Source organism: Pseudorca crassidens, chromosome 2 (genome assembly GCF_039906515.1).
Source record: "Pseudorca crassidens isolate mPseCra1 chromosome 2, mPseCra1.hap1, whole genome shotgun sequence".
Taxonomy (NCBI): domain Eukaryota; kingdom Metazoa; phylum Chordata; class Mammalia; order Artiodactyla; family Delphinidae; genus Pseudorca; species Pseudorca crassidens.
In genome coordinates, this window is record NC_090297.1 from 109,143,973 (window position 1) to 109,156,534 (window position 12,562).

The window sequence follows — 12,562 nt, forward strand, 5'->3', positions numbered from 1 at the left end:
CAATCCCACTCTGGGTATACATCCAAAAGAACTGAAAGCAAGATCTCACAGAGATCTGCACACCCATGTTCATTATAGCATTATTCACAATAGCCAAGAGGTGGTAGCAACCCAAATATCCATCAACAGATGAAAGAATAAACAAAATGTGGTATATACATACAATGGAATATTATTCAGCCTTACAAAGGAAGGATATCCTGTTATATGCTACAACATGGATGAATCTTCAAGACATTATGCTAAGTGAAATAAGCCAGTCATAAAAAGACAAATACTGTATGATTCCACTTATATGATGTAACAACAGTAGTCAGATTCACAGAAACAGAAAGTAGAATTATGGCTGTCAGGGGCTGAGAGAAGGGGGATATGGGAAATTATTGTTTAATGGGTATAGAGTTGCAGTTTTGCAAGATGAAAAAGTTCTGGAGATCTGTTTCACAACAGTGTATATATACTTAATACTACTGAACTGTACATTTAAAAAAGGTTAGGCCACTAAATTTTATGTTATGCCTTTTTTTTAACTATAGCTAGAAATTTAAAAAATATTTTAAAAATATAAGGCATGAAAGATGTTAAATCTAAAGTATCAAAGTGAACTCATGACCTTATTAAACATTAATAACTTTCCAGCTCTGACACTGTAATAGCCTAGCAGCAAGGTCATCCTGCCCACCATGAGAATACATGTGGAACAATCTAATATTTTTCTGGTCTTTAGCACTATTCTCCATTAAAAGGAATCAGGGATCTTTGTAGACTAGCTATTCTATGTCTTGGCACAGATGAACCTTACTGTTGTTAGAAATAAAAGTAATGATAATAACAACAATGTTAATGATAAAAATAACAAGCAGCTAACACTTACTGAGTACTTGTTATGGGGCCAGATTCTGTCCTAGATGCTTTGCATGGGTTAATTCATTTATTGCTCACAATGACCCTATGAGGAAGGTATTATTATCCTCTTTTTAAAGATGAGGACATTGAAGCACAGAGAGGTTAAGTAACTTGTTGAAGGTCACACAGCTAATAAGTGGCAAAATGGGCATTTGAACCTGTTCCAATGTCTGTCTTCTTAACTAGTGATTATACTGTCTCTCAGGAGACAAGAGTACTTAAAAGCTAGCACAAGGAGTCAGATAGCACAAGGAGTCAGTCTAAAGAGACTTCTATCGGCAAAATGTAACATAAGCATAGAAAAGAGGGTGATAATTGTAGTTAACTACATTATGGAAAGTTCCTAATGATTCTCAAAAAAAGGAAAAGCTAACTCAAGGAGTATAAAACCATAGCTATAATTCAAGGACAACTATGATACGATAAGTTTAATTTTTTAAGCAGTTTACACATAGAGAAGAGTATTGACAAGTAAGTGTTTCTTCTATGAAGTATGTACCTGTCTTATATGTATTTTACTCTGTAGAAGTAGGAAATGGTAGACACAGAGTAAGGGGTGTGTACAGGTAAGGTTTGGGGAGGCTGTATTCAAAGAATTATGCTTACACACACCATGGCATAAGCAAACCAATAGTTTTCTTAGCTGTAAAGTGTGGGTAGAGGTATGTAGAGGATACCTATGTTCATCAAGGAGTCTTTCATGTGTTAGTCAAAAAGGCTTGAGAGTCTGCATGAACAAGGCAAAGACTTGTACAGCCCTTAGCATCTGCATTAGGACTGTTACCTCTTATGTTCCCCCAAAGTGTGTGAGGTGCAGGTGAGCTGACAGGTGAAAAGAATATTTATGCACATTCAGTGGAATTACATCCATGGATGTATGCCATTTGGGGGTTCAAAGTCCTGCATAATCTCCATAAGAACCCCCAATAATCCCCTCCTCCACACCAATAGGCAGAGAACTGTGAGGAAGCCAAACAATTCTGGAAAATGAAAGAATTATTCCCTTAACAAAATGCAAGAATTATTCCCCTAACAGAAAGGACTGATTACAGAAAAGAACCAGCTAGAAAGAAGGTGAATGTCTTGCCCAGTTGAATATCCCTGAAAGAAAACTACAGAGACACTTGTCCTATCTCCTGAGAGATGTTACCTCTGCCAATTAAATGAGATGCATTTAATTGTAGGTAATCAGTAAACCAAGGCAGAATAAATATGACTAAGACAAGTAGATTTAGATACTAAATAAGGGGAAGTACTAGGTTGTAAGGACAGGTGTAGATTTGGAAAGTCCCCCGACACAGCAAGGAATTCTCAACTCCAAGAGGAGCTCAGCCTCATGAATTCAGGCTCATGTTCCAATCATCTTCAAAGGCAAAATCCTGTCATATCAAGAATCACCAGGTTGACGGATTAGAACCTACAAATTTCGCTGATATGAGTTGGTTTCTTTACAGTCTGACACAATTGCCATAAGCCTGGGGAGTTTATAAGAATGAGTTATTCTAACCTCAGGAAAATATAGGTATTGACAGCCTGAAGAAATTAATCAAACCCAGAATGAAAAAAATTTAATAGGCTAAGTGTAGCTGAAATAATAAGTTTTGTTAATCACTGAGATAATTTTGCTTAGAAAAAACTACCATACTAGGCTTGTTATTTTCTTTACTGAATTAGTTAAATCTGATTATGTTTTTAATTAATGCTTTAGTATTTAAAATAATTTATATTGTACTATTTATAAGCATGGATTTATTAATACGTCTGTGGTTGTGTTAGCTGCTGACAATGAATTTATTTGAGGTGATAGTGATAGCAGTTAAGGGACCACTTTCCCAATCTCCCTTAATGCTAATGAGATTAAATGGGTGTGCTGTGTAGTACTTCCAGGAAGTCTCTTTGAAAGAGAGAAGACAGCTCTTCCCCCCTTCCTCAATCCTGCTGTGTAGGACATGTGATGATGGCTCTTGCTGCCACTCTGGACTGTAAAAAGATGAGCTACAAAGAGCCTGCATCTCTGGGAACCAGGGAGCTGCCATACTAGATTTCTTTCACATGATAAATTTCTATCTTAAGTCATTTTTATTTTGAAGTTACTAATATTGGCAGCTGGGGAGGAGGAAGTTAAAGCAGCTGGCCTCCAATTTATTCACTTTGTGTGTGTGTGTGTGTGTGTGTGTGTGTGTGTGTGTGTGGTGGGGAGCAAAGGGAAACACTCCTGGGAAAAAAAAGGAGGCAAGTGACACTGTCTAATTTTTTCTCAGTGGGCCTGCAGGTAAATAGACCAGGAGTTGGCAAACTATGTTTCACTGGCCAGCTGCCTGTTTCGTAAATAAAATTTTACTGGAACACAGCTATACCCATTTATTTATATATTGTCTGTGGCTGCTTTTGTGCAGAGTTGACTAGTTGTGCCAGAAACTGTATGGCCTGCAAAGCATAAAACATTTATAGAAAAAGCTGTGATGACCCCTGAAATAAAGTAATGATATTTGCTAGGGGGAAGAGTCCTTTTCTATAGAGTAGGATAGTAGCCCTGAGTAGGATATGCCTGGCTAAGTATTACTTAAAGTATTCAATAAGTAAACCCACAATCTATGAAGCATGGCTCCCTGATGACTGCCACATAAGCCATACAACTCTCTGGGGTATAAAATGGAGATGTTCCTACATGCTTCCTACTGTGTGAAATAATAACCCACAGAACCTTGTTTGGAGATCTCTATTGAACTCTGTTCTTAAACTCTGTTCTGCCCTATTGCTCTCTTTCTCTGTGCCTATGCCAGTATCCATACTATTTGACTTAGAGATATAGCTGCATAATTGAAGAATTAAATAAGCTCATGCTGAGCTTTGTTTTTGACGGATACCAAACTTTTCTTGCTGCCCTTTTACTTCTTTGTGCGAAGTTATGTAAAACTTACATTTTGTTATGTAGTGGATGTTGGTGCTTCACTCAGATCCCCTTCAATCCTTTTTTCACCTTTGTTTTTTGGATATTTTTCTTACAGCCTGCTTTGCGCAAACACAGTGAGCAAGAAGTACCTGGGAATTTATAGTCCCCAGGATAGCCCTTATCCTATGATGACGTGTGAGAGAATATGAGGACTCCAGCTCCCTTGCCTGAGGTAGGGAAAATACTGAGGCACACATTTCACTCCAGAGTTCCTTACATGATCAGGCTGAAGCTACCCTTTGCAGGACTGAGCGCCTAACCTTGGGTGGCTTCTTCCCCTTCCTTGTCCTTCTTCTCCTACACCCTAGATAGTTTCCTCTGGGAGTACTTCCTTTCTTGCATAGAAATCCTTTTCTCAGGGTCTGCTGCTGGGGAACCTGACTTACGACATCTAAGAAGCAAAGAATACCCATGACTTTACCTTTTAAAATTGATGTTGAGATTGGCAGTCATGACAATTCCCCCAGGTATAGCTGCACACATACCAACAGTAGCATCAATCATTGTTGCAATGGCACCTCCATGAAGGAATCTAGTTACAAGAGGAAAAGAGAAATGTGTTCACAAGTTCTGAAAACAGCCCCTTAAGAGAGAAAAATTATCCAAGCCTCCCATATAATCTACTTCTGAAAGTTCCACTTAATTCATGTTCAATGTACTGAATGTCAAATTATATCCATGTTCTCACCTTCATTTTGTTCATAGCATAACACTGTAGTATTTATAACAAAGCCAGAACCTAATGATAACCAGGTCACAAGCAAGCAAAAAGCTAAAATCCAATTTAGAAAATTTATATTATGTTTTTATTAAACTAACTATACACATCATTGTTTAAAAATTTAGGAAATGAAGATAAACAGAAGAAAAAGAAATTAAAAATTATAAGGCTATCTAGTGACAAACCAATATTAACATGTTAATGATACTCTCTAAAATTATACTCTTTTGCCCTATGTCCTATACTTCTGTCATTTAATAATTTACAGTAAACATCTATCCATGTCAATAAATATAAATCTACATTACCACTTTAATGTCTTCATTGTAGTCCATGGATACAGGGCGATACTATAAGATAACAACCTCTTAGATCCACATTTCTAGGCTATAATTCTTACCCAGGTACCCCTTGCAGATAAGGACCTCCTTGAAACAAGCAAACTGTCCTTTTCTCATCATCATTATAGAATATCACATATTCAAAGCCCAGGCCATCTTCATAGCCTCTGGTGAAGAGCTGGGCCTGGGACAGTTGTTCTTTCACAAGCTTTGGGTCTGTAAGCAAATGAAGTGGATGGGCACATGAGAAACAGGTATGAGAAAAATACCATGACAGAGACAAATATCTGTACCCTGCAAGAATCACAGGTCAATGGATGATTGATTAAAATGCCAACCAGGTGCAAAATTGAAGGGGCTGGGAGGGTCCCAAAGAAACAGAATACAGGATCTTTGCTCCAGTGGAATTAGCCTAACTGGGAACATAGTAAAAATAAATGAAATCAAAACAAAGTACTAACACATGGCAATCATGAAATATAGTACATAAATACAAAGGGTACATGGAATAAAATAGTAAGGTATAGACAGAAATCCTTCTTAGAATAAGTGTGATTTAAATGAGATTTAAAGAAAGTGAGTAATGTAACAGTAGAGAGGTTTTCCTTGCAGACATGAGTTTAGCCTGAGCAGAAGATAGTTACCATACTGAATCAGAAACAGAGGCAGGTCAGCCCAGTATTCAATGTGATTATGACTCCTGAGTCTCCAACTCAGAGTTAGAGTGCAAATAAGAGATGGCAGATGTTTAGATTCATCCAGGGCTGGGGTTTTCCTAGATAAGTACGCTACAGAAGTTCAGATAAAAGAAGGCTATGGGGACAATGAGAAAGTAGAGGACTCAATGAACTGAAGGTATTAATGAGGCCAAAGAATTTTTTCTGTGGGGACTTTGAACAAGTAAGCTGGAAGGAAAAAGGTTGTGGTCAGAAAAAGGATGTCTAAATGTGTGGATTTCGAGGTTGTGCACTTTCTGAAGATGATAAGGCTCAAGATGTCCTTGGGAGTGCATTGCTGGGGCTGTGCAAAAGAAAGGTCATAGGTGATGAGAAGGTAAATAAACTGAGGAGCCGTGGTGTGGACGGTGGGTTGCTGAGAATGGTGAATAGAGTTGGGTAGAGAGGAAAACAGTTAACCAGGTGCTGAAATACTCAGCATATAGGGAAAGGTTGGTAGATGATAGCTACAAGAAGGGGAAGTTGAGGGTGATAAAGTCGGAAAAAGTGAGATGGTATAAACCTCAAAAGGAATGGGGGTTTTCTAAGAAGGAGGGGAAATAATAATTTGAAAGCAAGTATGGGTATCAAGGAGGACCTCAAACTCCTCCCTCTTCTGAGAGGGTCAAGTTTCCGACAAGAGACGATAGTTAGGTTGGATGAAGGGATGAGCAGAAACATGTGGGAACTGAACCCTGGAAACTACTGACATTTAAGGAGTGGGTAGAAGGAGAAAGGGAAAATTGGTCAGAGATTTGTGAAAGCCAAGAGACAAAACATTTCAAGGAGAATGAGATTAACAGTTAGGTCCAGCACAGTAAGGGCTGAAAAATGCTCACAAAATATGGCAATTAGGTCGCTAGTGGCTTAAGTGAAGAAATTTCAGTAGAGCTATTAGAGTAGAAGCCAGATTGCACTGGGTTAAGGACATTCAATTAATTTTGTGATATGATAAATAGTTAGAATGGAATTAGTAACACAAATTACTAATTTCCCCCTTCATTTGTAAAACAGAGTTAATTCTTATTTCTCTCTATATTGGTGGTTCTATAAAGAAACTTATGAACTCTACCATTTTTCTTGGTTAAGGTAGTTTTATTTTTGTTTCATTCATTTCTTTGGCTATGTTGGGTCTTCATTGCTGCACGGGCTTTCTCTAGTTGCGGTGAGCAGGGGCTACTCTTTGTTGAGGTGTGTGGATTTCTCATTTCGGTGGCTGCTCTTGTTGCAGGGCATGGGCTCTAGGTGCGTGAGCTTCAGTAGCTGCAGCACATGGGCTCAGTAGTTGTGGTGCTTGGGCTCAGTAGTTGTGGTTTGAGGGTCCTAGAGCATGTGAGCTTCAGCAGTTGTGGCGCAAGGGCCTAGTTGCTCTGTGGCATGTGGGATCTTCCTGGACCAGGGACTGAACCCATCCCCTGCACCAGCAGGCGGATTCCCAACCACTGCGTCACCAGGGAAGCCCCTGTTTCATTCATTTCTTCAGCAAATATTGAAGTATTCAGCAAATACCATGAGGAAACTGAGGCAAAAAAAGGTAAAGTAACTTGCTCAAGGTCACACAGCTTTAAGTTGTAGAACCAGAATTTGAACCCACTCACTATATTTCAACCATGAAATTAGTTAAGTTGTCAGCTTTTGGATGGCCTCTAAAGGCGTGTGACTGAACGAGATTACCAAGAGAGTTTAGGGAAGCAAGGAGTACTAAGGATTGAGACATGGGGCACCCTAACATTGTTTGAGGACAAGGAGGAACTGGTGAAAGAAACTAAAAAGGAAGAACCAGTGAAGTAGAAGACTGTGGTGTCCTGGAAGCCACGTTCAAGGAGAAAGGAGTTATCAGCTGTGCCAAAAGCTGAGCAAGGTCATTGGTTAGGGACATGAAGGTCACTGGTGACAGTAGTTTTGATGGAGTGGTGGGAGTGAGAGTCTGCTTGGAGAGGTTTAAGAGAGACCAGGGAGAGAGAAACCCAGTTGTGGCATGTCTGTACACTGATGAGAAAGATCTAGCAGAGAGGGATATCCTTAAGTAGGCCAAAGGGATAGAATACAGTGCACCAATAGAAGGCTTGGCCTCTCATAAGAGTATGGTCAGTTCATTCATAACAGGAAAAAGCAGAACATCAGGCACAGACGCAGGGAAGAGGGTAAATGAGGTAGGGGTTGCTTGGAAATTCTCTTCTGATTGCTTTTGTTTTCCGTGAAACAGGAGGCAAGGTCAGCTGAGAGTGAGGCTTGAGAAAAAGAAGGTAGGAAATAGTCATCTAGGAGAGCAGGAGAGTGAGTAGACGAGGGAAAAATGAAATATGATTGTCAGGCAATGTTAAGGGCCTACTTGAGGTCATTAAAAAAAAAAAACATTGGGTTTCCCCGGTGGCACAGTGGTTGAGAATCCGCCTGCCAATGCAGGGAACACGGGTTCGATCCCTGGTCCGGGAAGATCCCACATGTTGCGGAGCAACTAAACTCGTGTGCCACAACTACTGAGCCTGTGCTCTAGAATCCGTGAGCCACAACTACTGAGCCCACGTGCTGCAACTACTGAAGCCTGTGCTCCTAGAGCCCATGCTCCACAATGAGAGAAGCCACCGCAATGAGAAGCCCGTGCACTGCAACGAAGTGTAGCCCCTGCTTGCTGCAACTAGAGAAAGGCTGCATGAGCAACAAAGACACAACGCAGCCAAAAGTAAATTAATTAACTAATTAATTAATAACAAAAAATAAACTGGTGGCTTAGGCTACCTCGGGGAGTTACTCACTTTTCCCTGGGCATCTCCCAGGTATACATGAGGTATATGTGCTAATAAACTTCTGGTTTTTCTTTTTTCTTTTTTAAAGAAAGCAACGGGCAGAAAAGAAGGCAGTCCACTGTTCCTCCCAGTTCCTATATGAGGGATCTCCTTTTTTTTTGTTGTTATTAAAGTGCATTTAGTTTTTTCACAACATGTATCACCATCTGACCTACTTTGTTTTTTTTTTTAGTGGTTTGCCTCTCATCACTAGAGTGTTCATTACAGGAGGGAAGAGATTTTAGGTAAAAAAAAAACCAAGTAGAGCATCTTAAGCAGGTTCCCTGGTGTGTGTTTCTTCCCTTCCTTCCTATCTTTCTTCGTCCTACAAATATGTATAAGGCACTTACTATGTATCAGGTACTGTTCTAAGCACTGGAGATATAGTGGGGAATAAAACATACAAAAATCTCTGCCCTTATGAAATGTCAACTATGAACTGGTATTTTCCATTGGCACTTGCCATCTACCTCTGCAAGGATTAAATCATGTGCTGCTGCAGCTGCTGATTTTCGACACCCCCTGAAAGGAGTTCAGCGTGGAGAGCAGAAATGAGGCATCCTGTGCTCTGGGAAAAACTGGCAGAAAAGGTCTTCAGATAGTTAGATATTTTCAGGAGCCAATTTTATGAGCCCAATTCTTGTATCTCCTCATATCTAGAAAAGCACTAAAATCCTTCACGGTGACGTCTGCTCCTTGTGACTGGCAGTAACCTTCACTAGAGACTTGCTCGATTGCATGCATTCCCCCTCCACCAAAATCACATATATACTTATCTTCCTCCCCTATCTCTTTGGAGCAGTTTTTCAGAGCTATCTGAAATGCTGTCTCCTGGGTTGCAGTCCTCATTTTGCCCAAAATAAAACTTAACTCGCAACTCTCACGTTGTGCATTTTTTTTTCAAGTTGACAGTTTTATGGCAACCACGAAGGGACCCAGAGTGGACTTCTCTCCTTCGCCTAAACTGTACGAGGAACCAGAGCCTTGGTACCAGCAGAGAGGCCCCTTGCACCCATCTGCCTCCTTGGAGAGTCCAGATGAATTTGGGTAAGTCTCTCCTGGTTCTCAGATCTCCCGTGTTGGTTGATGATCCTGAGTTTTATTTGGTAGAGTAGCAAGTACCTGCCTCCTCCCAGTTGAAAGATACGGGGTGGGGGCCCTGGTTAAAAGATACCAGGGAAATATCCACCCAGTTGAAAGATACTGGGGGAGGCTCGGTTGAAAGATACCAGGGAATACTCACCCAGGTGAAAGATACTGTGGAGGGGGAGCTGGTTGAAAGATACCAGGGTTTGCTCAGTTGTAGGAGACTGAGTGGTCTGCACTGAGTAGTTAGGTAAGAGGCCGATCTGATGCTTTTCCTCAGTTCAGCTGCCTTAATAGAATTTGTCAAGATAAAAGTGAAGATATTACATGAGAGCTTTGCTCCGAAGAAAGGGCACAAGAATCCTCCCAGCCTGTTCTGGCTTTCTCAGTCGCCTGAGAAATTTACGGGAGTGGTGGAGGCAGGGTCCTCATGCCATGCAGTGATCCCATAGGGAAACCTACTCATTAATTAAAAGGCTTCCTCATCCAGGGGCATGCATAAGAATTGGCCATTCAGTGATCTGAGCACCCGCGGTGGCATTAGACCACTGAAGGGAGAAACTGAGACATGTTAAGAGGGCTGAAACAACTCCGGGGTGATGCCTAGAGGAGCTAAGCTCACAAGCAGCACACTGGCCCACCACACAATTTCACTAGTAAATTTTATCCCTGTCAAATTCAACTTAAAATGGGAGATAGAGCCTCTCTAACACAGAAACAAGGGGCATCAGAAAGCCAGCCTCTGACTAACACTCCAGGCAGGTTTATGTATGTACAAAACTCATATTTGCAAGTACCTACTTAATTGGGGAAATATACCAAAGGAGATCTCAACCTAAAATGACCAAATTGGGGTTCTTTTGATATTTTAAAATTAATATTTTTGCACACACAGTTAGAAAAAAGCCAGCCATGAGATCAAACAGACTGAATGGAATGGTTACTTTGATTGGTATCTAGAAGCTTCTAAAAGAGGAAATGATAGAGTAACTTCTTTTCAGGAAACCAACAATTAATTACTTGAAACTATATCAGACCAACTTTTTAAAACCATTAAAAAGAAAGAAAAGGGGGTATCTATGAAAATTATGAACCTTCAATTGTGCCAGTTAAGTACACAATGCCAGTCGAAGGTTAACCAACCCCCATTTAATTCCCAACTAGTAGAGAAAGCTAGCTTGAAGGAAAAAAAGAACCTCAAAAAACAGAAACATATCTCTTCAGAATTCTGACCCTGAGGAACAAGTCCTACTAGGAGAACTTGATTTTTTCTCCCTGTGCCTTGAAACTAGGGCTCTCAGGAACAATTATCTTATATAGACCAGCTCTAAGTCCTGAGTCTGAGGAAAATACAGAGAACAAAGCCTTTAAAATTCTTTCTTATTCCAACTGTTAATTATAAACTAGTGAGTTTTACATTTTGATATCTGATTCATGACTAAGTTTAGAGAATGAAGCTATATAGATCTCTCGTTGTGTCTCTCTAGATATATGTATGTCTCAGTATGTGTGTCCCTTTGGATAATGCTGCTGAGGTTAATTTGTAAATGACCTCTACTTAACTGGCTTAAGAAAAAGTAAGCACTGACATTCACAGAAAGATAGACAAGATGAAAAGGCAGAGGGCTATGAACCAGATGAAGGAACAAGATAAAACCCCAGAAAAACAACTAAATGAAGTGGAGATAGGCAACCTTCCAGAAAAAGAATTCAGAATAATGATAGTGAAGATGATCCAGGACCTCGGAAAAAGAATGGAGGCAAAGATCAAGAAGATGTAAGAAATGTTTGACAAAGACCTAGAAGAATTAAAGAACAAACAAACAAAGATAAACAATACAATAAGTGAAATGAAAACTACACTAGAAGGAATCAATAGCAGAATAACTGAGGCAGAAGAATGGATAAGTGACCTGGAAGACAGAATGGTGGAATTCACTGCTGCAGAATAAAGAAAAAAGAATGAAAAGAAATGAAGACAGCCTAAGAGACCTCTGGGACAACATTAAACGCAACAACATTCGCATTATAGGGGTCACAGAAGGAGAACAGAGAGAGAAAGGACCCAAGAAAATATTTGAACAGATTATAGTCAAAAACTTCCCTAACATGGGAAAGGAAATAGCCACCCAAGTCCAGGAAGTGCAGAGAGTCCCATACAGAATAAACCCAAGGAGAAACATGCCGAGACACATAGTAATCAAATTGGCAAAAATTAAAAACAAAGAAAAATTATTGAAAGCAGCAAGGGAAAAACGACAAATAACATACAAGGGAACTCCCATAAGATTAACAGCTGATTTCTCAGCAGAAACTCTACAAGCCAGAAGGGAGTGGCATGACATATTTAAAGTGATGAAAGGGAAGAACTGACAACCAAGATTACTCTACCCGGCAAGGATCTCGTTCAGATTCGATGGAGAAATCAAAAGCTTTACAGACAAAACAAAAGCTAAAAGAATTCAGCACCACCAAACCAGCTCTACAACAAATGCTAAAGGAACTTCTCTTAAGTGGGAAACACAAGACAAGAAAAGGACCCACAAAAACAAACCCAAAACAATTAAGAAAATGGTAACAGGAACATACATATCGATAATTACCTTAAATGTGAATGGATTAAATGCTCCAACCAAAAGACACAGGCTTGCTGAATGGATACAAAAACAAGACCCATATACATGCTGTCTATAAGAGACCCACTTCAGACCTCGGGACACATACAGACTGAAAGTGAGGGGATGGAAAAAGATATTTCATGCAAATGGAAATCAAAAGAAAGCTGGGGTAGCAATACTCATATCAGATAAAATAGACTTTAAAATAAAGAATGTTACAAGAGACAAGGAAGGGCACTACATCATGATCAAGGGATCAAACCAAGAAGAAGATATAACAATTATATATGCACCCAACATAGGGGCACCTCAATACATAAGGCAACTGCTAACAGCTATAAAAGAGGAAATCGACAGTAACACAATAATAGTGGGGGACTTTAACACCTCACTTACATCAATGGACAGATCTTCCAGACAGAAAATTAATAAGGA

The 12,562-nt window shown here is 39.9% G+C and overlaps 1 protein-coding gene and 1 long non-coding RNA gene across 3 annotated transcripts in view; one reads left to right on the forward strand and one right to left on the reverse strand.

The window, feature by feature from the left end:
- The window catches only part of LOC137219359 (uncharacterized), an 88,139-nt gene extending 76,836 nt beyond the window's left edge, over positions 1-11,303 (forward strand). The window contains exons 1-3 of one of the 2 annotated variants that reach the window (XR_010941084.1): positions 3,920-4,031; positions 9,329-9,470; positions 10,997-11,303. This is a non-coding gene — a long non-coding RNA (uncharacterized lncRNA). Of the gene's footprint in view, positions 1-3,919; positions 4,032-9,328; positions 9,471-10,996 lie in introns of those variants that run through there. The other variant, XR_010941083.1, reaches the window with a different exon arrangement.
- The window catches only part of THEM4 (thioesterase superfamily member 4), a 38,253-nt gene that overhangs the window by 7,345 nt on the left and 18,346 nt on the right, over positions 1-12,562 (reverse strand). Inside the window, exons 3-4 of the mRNA XM_067727810.1 lie at positions 4,981-5,137; positions 4,281-4,391 (exon numbers count right to left, since the gene is read on the reverse strand). Coding sequence (XP_067583911.1) covers positions 4,281-4,391; positions 4,981-5,137 — 268 coding nt within the window. The remainder of the gene's footprint in view (positions 1-4,280; positions 4,392-4,980; positions 5,138-12,562) is intronic.